Below are 18067 nucleotides of genomic sequence, written 5' to 3'. Positions count from 1 at the left end.
TACTTAACTCTTATATGATCACCATGTTGTGGATTCTCTCCCAGGTCTGACCACCTGATTTGAATGACAGTTGTTGGCTTAAACTCAACTCAAATATAATTACAGTAGTACACCTGAACATAAGGAAATGTTTTGAAGAATGTGGGGGAAGGGAGGAGGAGTGATTTACCAGAGCAGTTCAGGGGCAAGGCCACTGCTAATGAGAAGTTCAGAATTTAACTATGAGTTGTCCTCACAATAGAGAAGTTCATATTGCCTGAGACCAGGAGGGCTATCATCATCTCAGGGCTTTCCACCTCTCTCTTTTTAAGGCAGAAGTCTCCATAGTGAGTCAAACATCAATAGCAGACTAGACTACTGTGATGGCATTCTAACTGGGCTTCCCTGCAATCTGGACTGTGATTGTAAGGGTGAGGATTTCAGTAATGCCTGACCTGGGTGAGCTCACTAGTTGCCAGTTAGCCCACAGATTCTATTTTTGACCTTGCTGATGGTATACACATCTGCCATTAAACTAAGGCATTTGTGTAACCATCCCTACCTGTCAGAGACTGGGATGTGGGCGGTTGTGCCTGGTGGTCAGAGAACGAGTCAGTAGCTGGAAATTGGAGCCCAAGGTCAGAACTGGAGTCAGAGGCCAGAGCCAAGGGTCAGAGCTGGAGTCAGAGGTCAGGAATTGGAGCGAAGGGTCAGAAATGGGTTTCCTGGAGTGAGGCGAGGCAGGTACAGGACTGGGTCCAAGGCAGGAACGGCAGCTATCACAGCCGTGGGCAAAAACTTTAAGCAGCCACTGGGCTGCTGCTTCTGCTGGACTTAAGTGCTGGTGGACTGACTCTTCCAATCACTGAGGCTATATTTACACTACAGATTACTACGGTGTAACTTACGTCACTCAGGAGAGTGAATAATCGAGTGAATAACACCAATGTAGACAGCGCTATGTCGGTGGGAGAGTTTCTCCTGCCAACACAGCTAGCGCCTCTTGCAGAGGTAGGGGTTATTAAGCCGACAGGAGAGAGTTCTCCCATCAGCATGGAGTGTCTTCACCAGAAGCATTATGATGTAATGAAGATATAGCCTCAGGTAGTGCAGCCAATCAGGCAACCTTCTACAGGCCAGCCACACTTGTTAGATTGCCCAGAGACTGGCTCTGCTGCAGGCCCTGATTCCTGACACTTCTGATACATCCCTATAGTGCTGTTGAGATCAGTGGCAATTTTCTTGTTCTTCATCCCATGTTTTCATCTCCACTTTGCTAAAGGTATTCTTGGTTCAGAGATCTCACTTCACAGAACTCCCCCTCCAAGAGAATCTTCCTTTAGCATATTCAAGATTTGGTGTAACGCTATTTTTGTCCTCCATTTTTCACTAGTTCTTTTGCTTTGGGGGTGCAAAGTGATTGCTCCTCTCTGGGACATTAAGTCTCACTTTACTTTTATTATGGTTTTCCGTTTTTGTGCAGTGCCAAGACAGCAGCCTTTGGAAGAATATTCCAAACCCAGAGGGACGAAGGTTAACTACCAAAGGTACGATCATCATAGGTAGGGGTGCCTCCCTAGAGGACATGAATGAGAGGAACTTAACAATTCTACCAAATATAGATGCACAAGGCCATGAAGTCTCCTAACTCTACAGTACATGACAGGGATTCTGAAACTATGCTCTGAGGTCCAACCGTGGTTTATGAAAATTTTGCTACTGGTCTGCAAAGAACTGGATGGTCATACGCTGCTGGTAAGTCATATGATACCGTTTCTCCTTTGTTTCAGCAGCCAAACTGTGTTTTAAAAAACAGCTAAAATACAGACTGCTAATATTATTTTTTCATATAAGAAGCTGTTATAATTGCTACACAGACCATTATGATCATCTAATCTGGCCTTCTGTATAACACAGACCAGAGAATTTCATCAGGTGATTTCTACAGCAACCCTGCAACATTTGGTTGAAACACAGCAGATCTTTTAGAAAGATATCCAGTCTTGATTTAAACACATCAAGAGATGGTCCACCACATTCCTAGGTAAGTTGCTCTGACAATTACATGCACTCTTAAAGAGCCGTGTCTTATTTCTGAATTTGTCTAGTTGCAGCTTCTTTCCCCTGATTTTGTTATGCCTTTGTTGTTTAGATTCAACAGTCCTCTATCACAAAGCTTTTCCTCATTTAGGTACTGATAGACCATGATCAAGTCACCTCTTAGCCTTCTCTTGGATAAACTGAATAAGACTGAACTTCTTAAAGTCTTGCATCACAAGGCAAGATTACCAGACCTCAAATCATTCTTGAAACTCTTTCTTCTCGGAACCCTTTCCAATTTATCAGCATTCTTTTTAAAGTGTGGACATCAGAACTAGATATTAGGATTATGTTTGCTGTTTTAGCCACCCGTTTGCACTGGGAACTTATTGGTTTTCCACCGTCATCTAAGTCCTTTTCTGAGCCACTGTTTGTCCCCACTGTAAGTGACATCTACATTCTTGGTTCCTAGATGTATGATCTTGCATTTAATTATATTAAGTAATGTTCAAATAAGCCCTGCTTATCATGTGATCTTAATCACTCTGTAGAACTGATCTGCCCTCATCATTTACCATGCCACCAATTTTTCATTTCATCTGCAAATTTTACCTGCAACTATTTTGCTTCCTTCCAGATCATTGATAAAGATATTGAATAGTACTGAAGCACGAAGAGATTCCTGGGTGACTGACATTTTGGGATTCAAACCAGACCAGTAAGGGGTTGTGTCACTGCCTGCCCTGCAATTCTGGGTGCCTGACACATTATGCTGCTGTTGCTCACAGTCCTGAAACCAACAGCCAGCCTACAAGCATGCATGTCACACCCTGGCTTTCACTGACCACTTACTTTTTGCATAGTGATCCTAACACCGGCCCAGTCCCAAATTTCCCCAAAACTGTCTGACCTGTGATGTCCAGCCCTCTCCTAGAACATTCACAGAAGTTCACTGTTTCTTTAAAAAGTCAATACACTGCAGCTCACTAATTTAATCGGGGTTTGACAAACTCTCTTATTTCAATCACAGCACTGAGCTCATTTCTATTAAAAGTAAAAAGTTTACTTAATTAAAAAGAGAACGTTTTAAGTGAATTCAAGTATAAAGGATAAAGACAGAAAGCATTACAAACAAGCCAAAGTAAAAATATAGTGCTTTATGACTAAAACCTAACCTAACAAGTTACAATCTTTGTTCAAGGTGATTTCCTCACTAATCTTCCTTTTCCAGCATAGGCTGATTAGTTCTTAGCCAGGGTCCACACAGAGTCCAAGGCACTGGTTTGCCTTGTCTCTGAAGGTGAAGGATAACTTCAGGGTTCACTCCCTCTTTCTTTATAGTCCAGTAAACCTTTGAAAAATGTTTTCTTCTGAAACGTATCTCCCACATAAAGTTCCTTTTCTCAGTTGGGTGTCTATGCTATCTTCTCCCCACTGGTGATTTTTACAATGCAAATGATCTCTTCCTGGAACCTCTGATACAAATGAACAGCCCACTTGGTTTGAGGTGTTGGCCTCTTTCCTTTGTCTGGAGAAAACCTGTTTATCATTTCCCTCTGTCATGCCTGGCTTAAACACATTTTAATTATAATTCTATCACAGTTCATCCTGTGTGGGTTGACTGTAGATACATTACACCAGAATATTAATGATCAGTGAAATATCAGTTTTCCAATGACATATTACATGACACCTTCTAGATACAGATTAAAACAATAGTGTGTTAGGTGTAATGAGTATGTTAGGCCTGACAAGATTTGCTGAGACAGAGCAGTGAACTGCCAATGGGACTCCAAGTCAGAGACTCCACTTTGAACACTGCAGTTGGATGATGATTCACCATTTACAAACACTTTGAGATTGATCAGTTAATTTATAATCTATTTAGCATGTACTGCACTGATATTATATAGTTCTAATTTTTTAATCGTGATTCTACATGAAATACCTTCTAATCTACAGCAATCTAAGTATGTTAGATAATTCCTGTCTTCCACAAAAACATGTTGATTGGCATTAATTTTGCTGACATCCTTTAATTCTTTACCGATGTCTTCCTGTATCAACCTTTCCATGTTTTTGCCCGGGATCAACATCAAATTAACTAGTTACCCAGTTCATTCCATTTATCCTTTTTAAATACTGGCACAACATCAGTGCACTCTCTCTCACACACTCCCCCTTCTGCCCCCCGCCCCTGTCAGTTACCAGAGACATTAGTGTAGGGTACTTAGTTAAAAGTGTAAGAGTTTTAATAGGTGTTCTAAATGAATGACTAAAAATGCCATAACACACACTTGAAAGCAGGGAACTGTCTTATTGTGCTTTATGAAGAGACCTGTCTAGTCAAGGGGAAAGATTTCAAGACTAATATTTTAACTTGCTAGGAAAATTAAGCAACTCAAATGAAAAGCAATATTGTAAGACCCAGTTTCTTTGAAATGAGTCACAAAACCATAAATGAAAACAAAACATCAAGATTATGAATGGTGGCTCAGAGAGACAACTAGACAGGATTGAGAATCCTACATGGCTAGATTAGAAGAGGTTCTACTTTATCTGTAATTTGTTGCAGAAAACTTCCTGTTCAATCAGTGTTCATTCTCACATTGAAAGGGAAGGAGAGGCAGTTTTTGAAGTGTACATCAAGCAATGTCCAATAGTAGCTGATCAATTTTCCTCTATTTTTCTCCATGCATTTTAAACAAATTCCTTACCATGTATTGAGGATTACAAAATCTGGCAATGGACTGCAGGACAACTATGTCTTGCTGCTCTATTAAAAATTGCCCTACGTATCATGATTATTCAACCCCTTGCCCAGCACTGAAAGGAAGGTGATTGAAAGCACTCTCTCAGGACACTGAGAAAGTAGCTGACATAGGTTTTAAAAAATAAAATAAAAAAGCCGTATGGCACCATTTATAAACTTCTGAACTAGTTTTCTGCCACCTGAAATAGAATGACCTTTTCTTCCTCTATTGTGCAAAAACAAACATTAGGACTCAAAGACTGCCATTTGTTAGTGGTTGTTTAGACCTATTCTGAGGATAATTAGGCCCCAAACTCATAGTACTAAAGTTAAAGCATGTGCGTAAGTGTTTGCAGGTTGGATCAAGGCTCCAGACTGCACAGTACTGTAAAGTGTGTCAGAAGCCAGTGGCTACAACTAGTCTGTAAAGGGGAAATAATGAAAAATATTGAAATTTCCAAGTTGTTTCCATTTGGCAGGATTCAAAACTGAACAAATTCATTTTTCTAATTTTGTGTATTAAATATTTTCCCCCAAAAATGAATTTTAAAATACCCCCCTTCTCCCACTAAGTACAATAAAACAGATATAATAAAAGGGTTTTTCTTTCACACATACCACAGACACTTTTTAATTTTTTTATTCTGCCACTTTAACTTTTAAAAACTTCTTCAAACTTTGAAGAGTGGCAAAAGGAAAACAAAAATTAACTCTGTCACTAACTTTTCTAAACAACCTACATTTAGGAAAAGTTTGAGTTTCATTTTTACTTTTGCCATTCTCCAACTTCTCCAAACGTGAAAAAAAAAAAAAAGACAAAAGAAAAAAACAAAATACACAAACACCCGGGACGTCATGCATTCCTGGGATCACCGTTCACCAGAGATGTTTCCGCAGGGCCCTTGGGAGCAGCATATAGTCTCTCTCAGAGCTATCACCAGCCCTCTTCTGAAACTGGGTCAGCAGTCCAAAGTAATTCAAAATAATCTTCAGTGTCCCAAATGCACGGTCCATTATAGTAGCCCATAGTTCATACCCATCTCCAATGCCCCCGTCATTCACAGAGACCTTATTTTGCTCAGTGGCAGCGTAGCCTTTTGGCTCAGACTTCCTTCCTCTGTCTCCCCCCACAGGCAAGCCATCCTGTTACAATTCTGTTACATGCAAATGGCAGAAAAAGAAAAAGGGAAAAAAAAAGATGAAAAAACAAAAGGCCAAAATGTTAAAATATTGAATGTTTGCAATTTTTTATTAAAAAACCCCAAACCACCAAGACAGGAATATTTCAAAAAATAAAACAAGTTTTTTGTGAAAATTCTTCAGTTTTGAAAAAAGGCCATATTTGTACACTTCGAAGCTTGTGAACGCTGAGCTCACTGCACGCACCAGCAGCTCTTGGCATTCCTCCAGTCCTCCCACAAGCTCCCTCTGTGTCAGCCGCCTCTATTACAGGGACTCCCTGCAACTCCCCGCACTGCCTCCCCTCATGCCTCTCCCCCCGTGCCAGAATGCTAAAGGCTCTGGGTGCCCCCCACCACTCCATCCTTCCCACTGCCAGGGGTTTCGAGTGCACCCCATTTCCCCCTACCATTATTACTCCCTTTTTTCAGTGTGGGAGATAATTCATTCAGAGTGTTCAATGTACTGAACTTTATTGGGAGAATAAGCAGAAATGAGATAGGAGTACTGTTATACTGGAAGGCATTAATGGGTACTATCAACTGGTTCTTTGATCCGTAGACAACTACAGAGGATCTTGAAGCTGTGGTTCTGCTAAACAGAGAAAAGGGGCCCATATGTCCCTTGTTTTTCTGATTTTGCCCAAAATCAATAGCGTTCTGACCACCGATGAACTGAAATTTTGGAATTAGACTGGAAACAGCATTCAAAAGTTATCACGTTAAATACAGATGGAGAAATAATGGCAAGTTCAGTGTGACTAACATTGTTACAAAGAAAACAATGCTAACAATGGTGGCAACTTTTTCAAATTTCCATATTACAGGCAAGGCCTAAATGCTTTGCTCTTGGTAATGAGAGAGGGGCAAGTCTATACTACAAAATTAAGTCGATTTAAACATGAACATACAGCCACTCCAGTAATTGAATTGGTTTTGTATGTCCACACTAGCTCCTCCTGATGGCAGTGCGCATCCTTCACCAGGAGTGCTTGCACTGATTTAACTCTCAGTGTGGGGCACTGACAGCTGGAGCCCTGCAGGGCCAGGCTGACAGCCTAAACAGTCTGACATAAGCAATGCAGTGTCTACACTGATATTGTGTCAACCTAACTACATCGACCTAAGCACTACAGCTCTCGCAGAGATGGTGTTAGTTGGTGTACTTACATTGGCAAGAGCAACATTGTAGTGTAGATGCTTACAGGGTTAGGTTGACGTGAGCTGCCTTACATCGAACTAACTCTGTGGTGTAGACCAGGCCAGAGCCAGTATTCACACTGGGATTTGAACATGGAAAGTCCTGGCTCCTAATTGTGTGTTCAGGTCACTTTACCTCTGAAGAAGTGCCAAAAAGGAACAGCAAGAAATAAAGAAGATATGTGGAGAATATAAAAATAAGGCGAGTTTTGTATTTTGAAAGACAAAGGAAACCAGACAGCTACAATATTTGAAGCAAATAGGAAGGAGGAGGAAGATTGGAAGGTAAAGAGGGAAAGGGACAGAGCGCAGATAAAGAGATAAGGAGAAAATATAAGAGAAAATCAAGTCAAAGGAACAAATAGTCATGAACCTTCAGGGAGAAAAGTGTAGCAAATGGGCAATCAAGAATTCCTAGATTAAGATAAAGAGAGCAGGGTAACAACTTCAACGCCCTCGTCCTCCTCAATCTTTTTTGTCAGTGTGTTGTACACCTTAGCTGCACTCAAATTAACAATTCCATTTAGAACTTGTTTTCCTTACCAGACTGTTAAGCAATTTAGATTTAAAATGCTTTCAGTTTTAACAAAGTCTAATTTCTTCTTGATCAGTTGATTCTGCTTGTTTAGGTTTTGCTTTTCATTCTGTCAGGATAAGGAAATCAAACAGGTCAATTTCATTTTCTGTATATGCATCACTGTTTTTCATGCACAATGCAAGATACACAGAAGTATTTTAAATCCACACACTGAGAGCAAGCCACGCTTTCACAGCAGGTTGATTTTTTTTTTAAACACACAAGACAATCATTGCTACATCCCGTTTTATGGAACTTCTTTTAAAAAACAAAAAACACTTCAGAACAGGACCAACAATAACCCTTAAATTTCAATTCTAGCACTAAGTGAAATAAATATGATGGCCCAAGATCAGCTCACTGAATAGCTTAATCTGCATTACATGCAAGGGAACTAAACATCAGTACAAAGGCTGGAGAACAGAGAAAAAAATCATTTTGGTGCAGAGACTAGCTCAATATTGTGCACTGGGATTATAGCAGATTACATCAAGGTTTTTCTTCTGGCATCTGTCAAGCATGGCAACAAACATTAATATAGAATTCTCTCCATCCATTCTCATCTAATAAACTAGGTGAAGTCTGCCGTGTTACTCAAATAAGAATGCTTTTATTTGTTGGTACATACTCATGATGTAAGATCCGTAGCAGAGTTTGGGTTATTTAAATTAGGCAAGATTATAAATAATTTAACAACAGAATGAAACCGGCAGTCAGAACTCATTATACAAGTATTTTAAAAATGAGAAACTAAGGTCCTGATCCTGTAAACATTTACATGTATGCTTAACTTACATGGGGCTAAATACAGTTTGTACGACTGTGGCTCAATAGCGGTATTTGCAAACTGTAAAATACTCACAAAAAGAATTTATACAGGGAACCTGGTAAAATAGAAACAATATGGAAGATAGTAACCAAATTATTATTATTATTTTAGAAGAAACATAACACTGTTAAACAGACTATGCCTTTCTAAAAATAATAATGGAACAGAAGAAAAATATTGGTCCCAGCTATTTGAGCAGTACAATAAACTAGAAGTAAAAGTAATGAATATCTCATTTAGGTGGTTCCCCCCACCCCAGTGGTAAAAGCACACAGGGCTGCGAGTTCAATACAAGACAACTTTTAGTGTATTCTCTAATTCCTCAACAATCATAAAAGAGATACACCAAGTAACTGTCCTATAAACACCTTCCTGTCACTAAGTTCTGTTTCTTTCAAGTTGAACAGACTTCATCACTGTACTGCATATACATAAAGTTTAGCACTAAATACATTTAGGACCCCCCATCAGCAAAGCACCTAAGCAGGTGCTTATAACAGGACCCTGAATAACCTTGATCCTGAGTGGTTCTAATTTTAAAGTTTCCATAATACAAGTGAAGCTAGGCCCACACTTTCGATTCTATAAAAACAATTTTACAAAACCTAACAAATTAAAATATATTATAAAGGAAATGTCAGTGAAAACAGAGTTTAAACATTCTCCTTCAGTGTCTGTAATCTAACCACTGCAGCATATTACTATTGTATGAAAACCTGAAAGTACAACAGTGTACACTAATGTTAATGTCCAAGCTGTTGAAGTGCAAGAAGTATACAGAGTATAAAGAAGAGAGTGTTAGATTTTCAGACATTTTACAGCTTTAAGAATCTTAAATATTATTAGCAACGCTGTTAAGGACTTCAAAAAAAATCTTGATTTTTAATCTACACCTCATTTCTTTCATTGGATAAAAAGAATTTGTTTAGTTTTTATCATGCTAAGACTGTTACTTAAAGCCTGGAAGCCCTGATTACATGCATGTTTTAGAAACTATTTTATATTGATTCTGGCATTTAATTCTATCACAGGGAAAATAATAATTATGCTAATTTTCACAACAGTAAAAGAGTAAATTGTTTTATTTCATATAAAAATACCACCCTTGTGAACAGTGCGCCAATAACATTTTCCCTAGGAAATGTCTTACATTACTGGCTGTTAAAGTTTGAAAGCAGTGAATCAATGTCTATTCTTGTTGCACTTTCTAGCATCTTGTTGAATCAGGACTACTATTACTACTGCCAGATATAAATTGTACTTTCCCCCTTATAATCCAGAAAGAGTCACAAGATGGAGAATCTAGGAACCAATTTAGCAGAAAAAAGATAAAAATAAATTAATAGACGTTCCCTACAATACATTTTGCTTTGTTAAGTCTAATTTTAAACATTCCAAATGACTGGTGCTTCCTCATTACTGATTCCACATGCTCATCATCTCCTTTGTTGAATACAAATAAGACAATTTCAAAAATCATATTCAGTCTTTTGGGGGTGGGAGGGGAATCTCTTTATTAGAGAAGAGAAAGACTTCTCTGGCTGATGGTGAATGTGTTCAAAAACTTTCTAAAAGGGGTCTGAATTGGCATATGGGCCAAAGATAGCCAGAAGGTAGCAACTTAAAGGAAATAATTTCTAATTAAATGTACCGCACCTCATTCCAATTCCTGGCAGTTCAGATATAGAGAGTTCTAACAACTACTCAAATAAATGTGCTTTATAAACCGTGACAATTGTTGACTAATATACGATGGCTAGCATACATATTTATTATGCTGATAATACTACCTGCAATATATATTTTAAGGATGTAAGTATGCATATTATTAAGCATTAGTATAGTAGTTATATAGCCCAGATTGGCTTGCACCTTTGATATAATCCTCTACAGTTATACTAAGTATCCCATAACATCTTGCGTTATCTGAAGTAAGCCTTGCCTTGAGTAGATAGGAAACTGTCAGTCTCAGGAGAGATGATTATTTTTAATGGCAACAGGAGGAGTTACCCACACAAACCTAGGAAGTGCTTTCATGCCCCTTAGTACCTGACATGCAGGTGCATCATGACCTGACATATATGGTTTCAGAACAAAAGATAAAGGGGTAAACCATAGTACCAGAAATAAACAAGGTAGAAAGTGGATTAATTAAATCCAGTTTCAAAAGATGTATACTGTACCTTTTTCTGGTAAAAAAGTAGGGTATAAAAGGATGGCTTTATAGGTGTAACTTTGGGGAGTACATTTATCTGTTAGGTGAACATAACATCACTGAGTCTGCTCTTCAGAGACTAGTATCATATAAAACCTTTTTCCTGTACCATATTAATAAACCTGATTATTTGGTCAACTGGAGTATATTTCATAACAAAATAATGAATCAAAAGTGTGGTCAAGCAATTGACTATACAATGTATCAACACAACTGGCAGTCCAAAGAAAAGAAAAAAAAAATCTCTGGTCTCTTCTTAGGTAGAATAAGTAAAATTCTATCATTTGTAAAAGTTCTTTGTTAGAACTGCACAATAACTTAAGGAAAAAGATCCCTGAAACCCAAATAAAGGTTATAATTGACTGGGTTATTTTTACTCCAGTTCAATGAGAACTTTGTACAAAAACCCTCAAAATCAAAACCCAAAACAGCCCCAAATAGTTCACTTCTTCTGGTAGCTATTCAAATGAATGATGATGATGCACTGAAAAAGAAAACTTCCTGTGTATAACTTGCTGAATGATACAAAAGATAACTAATAGCATGCAAGTATTTTGAAGAAGGCTTTAGTTATATCTCCCTGTTAAGATGAATGACTAGGTGGGACAAGTTTCACACCTCCTGGGAAGCTTCTTTTGGGCCAGATTTATTTATTCATTTATTTTTTGGAGAAGCCAGATATTTCTTACTGAATCAGCTGTGCACTGATTTACATTATCAGAACTGTATCTGCAACTAGAAGGGCTAGAGAAATGTGTTGAATTTAAACCAGATTCTACCTGGAATATAGCAAATTGGACAATAATTAGAGTGGTAACAATTAGCAGAGCATAATGACCAAGTTCGATGGAAACTGATGCTGAAATGCAAAGAAAATGTTCACCGTATTTGAAGCCTGACCAATGTGCCAAAGGCAATAGTTCTGAGAAACATTTACACAGGTACAAATTAGATGAAAGATATTTCCCATTTGTTAGAATTTGATTTAAAAGTATAGTAGCTCCATAAAAAATATGGCTCCACCTTTTTTCCATCACATAACTTTTAGAAAATTGCTAGTCTGCATGTGTTATAGCAAGCCTCAAGCATGTCTCATGTTTATCACATCTAAAAATTTCTGTCAAGCATAAGTTATTAACAAAAACTATTAATCAAATGAAGTTCTCATGACATTACAAGATGGTGATTACCACTTTAAAAAAATCATGGCAACAGTGGGAAAATTTTAAAGAATACTTGATCTAAAAAAAGGCTTCCAAGACAGTAGGGGACAGGGTTTGCATCACCACACTGGGTGTGGGGGAGGGCATGGTCCAAGGAAAAAAAAAAAAAAAGCTCAGAGATAAAGGAGCTGTGGAGTTAAGCAGAAAAACCCACAGGCTGTAAGTGGATAAAATACCCACCCAATCTTTAAAAGGAAAATCCAAAACTCACTCACTTTAAGACACTTGGCAGCCTAAGGAAACCTCAGCATCATTTGTGCATGGTGTGGAGAGCGAGGGGAAGGAAAATCAGCAGCTCAGTTATAGAAGTGCTGTCGCCTGAGCTTTGCGAACAATCAGATCTTTGCTTTTGGATACACTCAAGTTCTTTTTCTGTATGCTTTCAAAGTTAAGGAAATCACAGTAATGCAACTGGCCAGATTCCTTCCTAAAGTAACACATAAGCAGTCAATGGAGTTACACCAGGGATGAATTTGGCATGTCATACTGTTTTATTTATTCCTGTTCTTAGTTGGACCACTTCCCCTTTCTTAAATCCAGTGCTAGTTAAATTCTCTCAATATCAAGATTTCTTTCTATATGTTTTAAATTTGGTTCCATTTTAAATTTGGTTCCATTTTATTTTGAAATGATGCTTTTGGTACAAAATTAACTAGCTTGGCTTTAGTACAGTATTTGGCTTTATAAATTTTCCTAATACTTCATGAAAGAAGCATTCCGCAATTTACTTTATGTAGTCCATGAAAAAACAGGCATATAAAGCAGTCTTAGGTTTTTTTTCCCATATGTTACTGAATTATATACTTTTGTACACTATGAAGTACACTACATAAAAATGGCAGAGAAACCTTTGGCACTCTTCCCAGCTCAACTGTTTTTAATGTACACAATCATGTTAATTTATTAAGAAAGCCATAAGTGGAATCCAATACAAGAACTTCAGCATTCCAAGAACATACTCTGCAATCAAGCAAGACAAAAAGCAAACCAAATGGGACTCTTCATAACTTAACCAACACTTTTCACTTCCACTTTCAACAGAAGTCAAGAGTTGACTCTCAAGTTACTACACAAAGAATTGGATAGCAAGGCCAAAAAGCCTCATACAAAAAAATACATCAATATGGACTGCCTAATCAACAAAAAGCTCTTGAATACATGAACTGAAATCACAGTTCAATAAATAAAGTTCCCAGACTCCCAACCCTGCAATCAGTTAGAGGAGGTCTACCATCCAATTAAGTCTACACATCTCTTTTTTAAAACTCCCAAATCATTGAAACTGACCTCTCCCCACCATCATAGGCATATTTCTGTTTATGGTGGCACAGCCTGAAGGAATCCAAATGAGGATACTTCTGTTCCCTGTTCACCATAACAAGGAGTATGTTCTTAGGAATGTGATCACTACTCCAAAGCACTGACAAAAAGGAGGTTGACTAGACCTCTTTTGGTTGCCTTTTCACATTCCAACTCTGTTCCTCTTCCCTCTATATTTAATCTCTCCTGGCAGATATAACTGCATTCCCGTGCAACCAGAAAGATGCTTTTGAGTCTAGTATTGTTCTTCATTTTTGCCAGGAATTCAAGACCAGGCCAAATTAATGAAAGGCCAATGGGGCCATGCCTAGTCAAAATATTCAATATAGTGAGGCATCAAATACTACACATTTTGTAGTGACATTTAAGAACCTCTTTAATCACTATGCATCTAGAGGAACTTTAAGATGACCTAATGCAAGACAGTAATGCAGATTGCACTTTTCATTGGAATATCATCTCATCCATTACACTCCCAAAAATCTGGAGAAACAAGAGTTCTGAGGTATCAAAACCCACATCTTTCACAGGAATAATTACTTAGATATCCACCAGACCATTGGATTGATCAGCATTTTCTCTTTCTATTTAAATGAATATCAATATTATTCCTGAAACGCCAAGTTTAAAACCAACATATTAAAAAAAGTCTGATACATATAGAAAAAAAGCTGATCATCTGACAAGTTTCCACCACAAGAGACCCCAATTGAGCAGTGTCAATCATGATACTCCACATATCTTGACATAAGAAAACTACAGTTTTCTTTTCTCCCTCCTGAGATCAGTAGCCAGAAATCGGAAACTAAATCGAAGTCTTGGATCTTACTTCATTTTGTAAGCTCTCCTCACAATCAATGTCACACATTAATAATCTGCTTACTTCTGCTAATACTACTACTTCTTATAGCCTTAGTCCCATTCATATGTGGTTGGCTCTTCAAGTCCTTCTTCTCCATTCCAGTCTGTTTTAAAGCAGTTACTCAGAAACTCCACAGCTAATCAAATCCTTTTCTATGACATCTATCCATCTAGTTTTGGGTTTTCTAACCCTTCTCTTACTCCCCACTTCTAAGTTTAACACCCTGTGTTTTATATATTCTTCCAATCTTCTTTTCACGCGCCCAAACCCAATTAAGCCTGGACTCCTTCTGCTTTTCTATAATTGGTACAGCCTTCATACTTCCCCTAATTCATTAATTCTGAACATGGTCCATCCTCGTAACTCAAAGCATTCATCTTAACATTGTCATTTTCCCTGTATTCAAGATCTCCTCCTATCTTTTCCTTAGTGCCTAGCATTCAGGGCCATACAAAAGTGCAGGCCTAATTACTGTCTTTTAGATCTTACTTTTCAGTTTGATAGGCACTCTCCTAAGGCAGATCACTCCACTCACTTCTCTCCATTTAGTCCATGCCTTTCCTATTCTCCTTGTAAGTTGGTCCATTATGCTGCACCACTGAACTTAGGTACCTGGACTTCTGTATATTTGATACTGCTTAGAACTGTTACTGTAGGTTACATATTTCATATTAACATCTGAACACACAATCAATATTTGTATTGCAGCAGCATTTGATTTATAACACAGAAAGAGAAAGCTATAGTTGTAAAACATTTTAAAAAAAACAAAAACCAGCCCTATCCTTATATGCCATCTTCTCAGTTTCCAGGAAAGGGGTTGTAACCACATGGAACAAAATTACCAAAAAACAGAGACACTGATTGTCAGAAACAATTTTGATAGGACACAGCTTCATTTGTACAGAAACAGAGAGAGCCAAAAGCAAAACTCTGGATCCAGCCACCACCTGAACACCAGCGAAGTTCTTATCCAGGTCTAAAGCTTGTGGCGCAGGCTCATCTCAGAAATAATAAAAATGCACATAATATCTCAGCTAGTCCACCACCAAATTTAAAAAATCATCACTTGTTTAAAAAAGCCAAGCTGTTGCTCAGCGAGAGTCTTCCTGTCAAGTGTGTTTTCCTTCCCCAATTCATTCCTGAAAATAACTTTGGAGAGGGGAGAAACACTTGAGACTGACTAGGCAGATACATTTGTGACTTCACTTTAAGGATAGCATTCTGGCTGACAATGAATGAATCTGCAACTCTACATTGCTTTATTCCCCAGTGAGACATTTAGAAGTGGCTTTGTTTCTTCATGCACTAATTTGTCCCAGTGTTTAACATAGTTTCCATCAGCCCATCCTACTACCATCCTCAATTCTCTTTGTCAGAGTGGCCAAGCTTAGGTGAACTGAAATTTACTCATTTGACATGGACTTCAAGGCCATTTTTAAAGCATCCTACAGTTTTATGGAGCGTTTGGTAAAGTGAGGCTCACAGTGCCACGCCCTGACACTAGCTGCTCTTTGCGAGGCTGCTGGGGTGAGGATCAACCGAGGGAGGGGTCCCAAGAACTTCTCTCTTATGACTCCCGCTGGATTTAAATTTCAAACCCCCTCACACAAAGTAACAAACAACAACAGTCTCCTCTCCTTCGCCGTGTTGTAATATCTGGAAGCGCCCCAGCTGCCCTTGGCAATTGGCACGTAGCCACCGACTTCTGCTTCTCAACCTGTTCCAAGAGTTTGGTTAGCAACTGTTTCCCATTACACTGTGCAGGGCTGGAGGGAGACCGGAAGAAAGTGGATTCAGTGGGGACCTGAGTCTCAGAAGGTGGGGCGAGTTGGGGGGGGGGGGGGGTGTAGAGACCTTCATCTTATTCCTCCAGATTACAGAAAGAGGAAGCAAAATGCAATGAAGAAAGCCAGGCAGGCAAACCCCCGACATCTCTCTGATGCGACTGCGTGCTCGCCTACCTGTGCGTGGCCGTGGCCGGCTCCTGGAGGTGCGCCTTGTCCCCTTCCTCCTGCTCGGCCCGGGGAGGGCTCCTGAAGAAGAGCCGGGAGAAGCTGCTGTGCCAGGAGGAGCCGGTTCTCCTCCGGCTGCCCCCGCCGGACATCTCCGGCAGAGTGAGAAGGGAAAGCGGCGTCGATCACTCGGCTGGCTCGGGGCAGCGGCTGGACGGGATCGCTTCGCCGCCTCCGCCTCCCGGCGGCAGCAGGCAAAGCCCCTGCGCCCGTCCTCTCCCAAGTCCCTCAGCTCAGCGGGGCCGGGGAGGAGACGCGGGGAGCTGCGGCAGGGAAGAGCCCAGGCGGCCCCACACCGACACCACGCGGAGCCGCCCCGTCCCCTCCCGAGTCACAGGCTCGCAGCATAGGAGCGGCTGCACGGCTCCCCGTCCCTCGCCAGGCCCCGACTGCAAAGCGAGCCGCGACAGCCTGGCTGCCCGGGCCCGCCCTCTCCCCCCAGCCCATCAGCAGCCCGGGACGCTGCAGCTCCACCCATTCCTCCTCCTCGGGCACGGCTGGCTGGGCCGCTTCCTCTGAATCCTGCCCCTGCTGCCGGCTCCTCCTTAGCCAGGAACTTCTTCAGGTTGCGACTCTTACCTTCCCCCGACGACCGTATTAATAAGCTCCACTAAACGCAGCGTTTGTCAGCAGCACATAAAAGTGGAGCAACTTGCCTCACTGCTCCGCCGGAGCTAGTCGGGCCCCAGTTTAAACATGCCCTGCTTAAATCATAGAAGTCAGACTAAAAGCCGTGTTTTAAAATCCTTCCGTGGGGTCTGCTACTGGCACAGTCCTATGAGATAGGCCGACGCTTTGGGGCAGACTCTGTTTTTAATTGTGTGTATTGCACATGCTCCAGGCATTGGTAAATCTTGACAATCCATAGCAGAGGCAAATATGAATCCTTGCCTCTAGGAGACAACACTCTAAATTAGATCTAAAGTAAAAGATGAGAAATAAAAGGTTCAGCTGTGAAGCACAGGAAGGACACAGGCTATTAAAAATACAGACTGGTAAAAAGAAATAAGTATTTACAGTCTAAATTAGCTTACAAAACAATCTAAATAGACGAGCAATGGCCAGAGAAAAGAAATATTGAAAATCAAGATCAGCTTTGTCATGCACACATCTTGTTGGTTCCTAGTGGTTAGGCTTTTTGCTTAAATTAGTATGGCATAATTTGCAGGAACAAAGTCAGGGAACAAATCAGAAGTGAAGATTAACAAGAGGAGGCAAATAGCAAACAGGAAGAGAGTTTTAAGGATGTTGAAGACTTCTGAGATTATTAACAGTGAAAGAATTATTTAAATCTAGTCTAGTATTTACCTATTTTCACCCTTTACTCAGATTTTAACAAAGGGAAATAGAGTAGTCAATATCACAGTAGTCAATGTCCCTAGTCAGTGGTACTTCTGGGCTCCTATGCTAAACACAAGGTTGCAACATTTAGGTTGTAACACACTAGGAGCACATTCACATAAAATAAGAAACTGTACATTTTAAAATATTTTTTCTGCCATTTTAAGGGTAGGACGTTGCATCCTAAAGATTGCGAAAACATGCCTTGGTGATAGACTCAAGGAACTTGATCAATTTAGCATAACAAAGAGAAAGTTAAGGAGTGACTTGATCCCCATCTTCAAACACTGTACACAAGGAACAAGTATTTGGTAATGGTCTCCTCACTCTAGCAAAGAAAGTTACCACAAGATCCAATGGCTAGAAGTTGAAGCTAGACAAATTCAGACCAGAACTGGCGTACATTTTTAATAGTGAGGATAATTAAGCACTGGAACAATTTACCAAGGACAATTTTGAAATTAAGATTTTTTTTTTTTAAAGTGCAAAAATATGCTCTAGTGTTGGGGAAGTTCTATGGCCTGCATTATACAGGT

At 39.7% G+C, this 18067-nt stretch overlaps 1 protein-coding gene across 5 annotated transcripts in view; it reads right to left on the bottom strand.

The window, feature by feature from the left end:
- CRYBG3 (crystallin beta-gamma domain containing 3) overlaps window positions 1-16934 on the bottom strand; it is a 122232-nt gene extending 105298 nt beyond the window's left edge. For all 5 annotated transcript variants that reach the window (XM_067546259.1, XM_067546258.1, XM_067546260.1 and 2 more), the window contains exon 1: window positions 16140-16934. In XM_067546259.1, the coding sequence (XP_067402360.1) occupies window positions 16140-16282 (143 nt within the window). In that variant the 5' untranslated portion in view covers window positions 16283-16934. The remainder of the gene's footprint in view (window positions 1-16139) is intronic.
- Between the last annotated feature and the right edge of the window lie 1133 nt (window positions 16935-18067).

The sequence above is a fragment of the Emydura macquarii genome, unplaced genomic scaffold (assembly GCF_026122565.2).
Source record: "Emydura macquarii macquarii isolate MOO-44397 ecotype Brisbane River unplaced genomic scaffold, CSIRO-AGI_Emac_v2 contig_1119, whole genome shotgun sequence".
Taxonomy (NCBI): Eukaryota; Metazoa; Chordata; order Testudines; family Chelidae; genus Emydura; species Emydura macquarii.
Note: the sequence above shows the minus strand (reverse complement) of the source record. Positions and strands in the feature narration are given on the sequence as shown.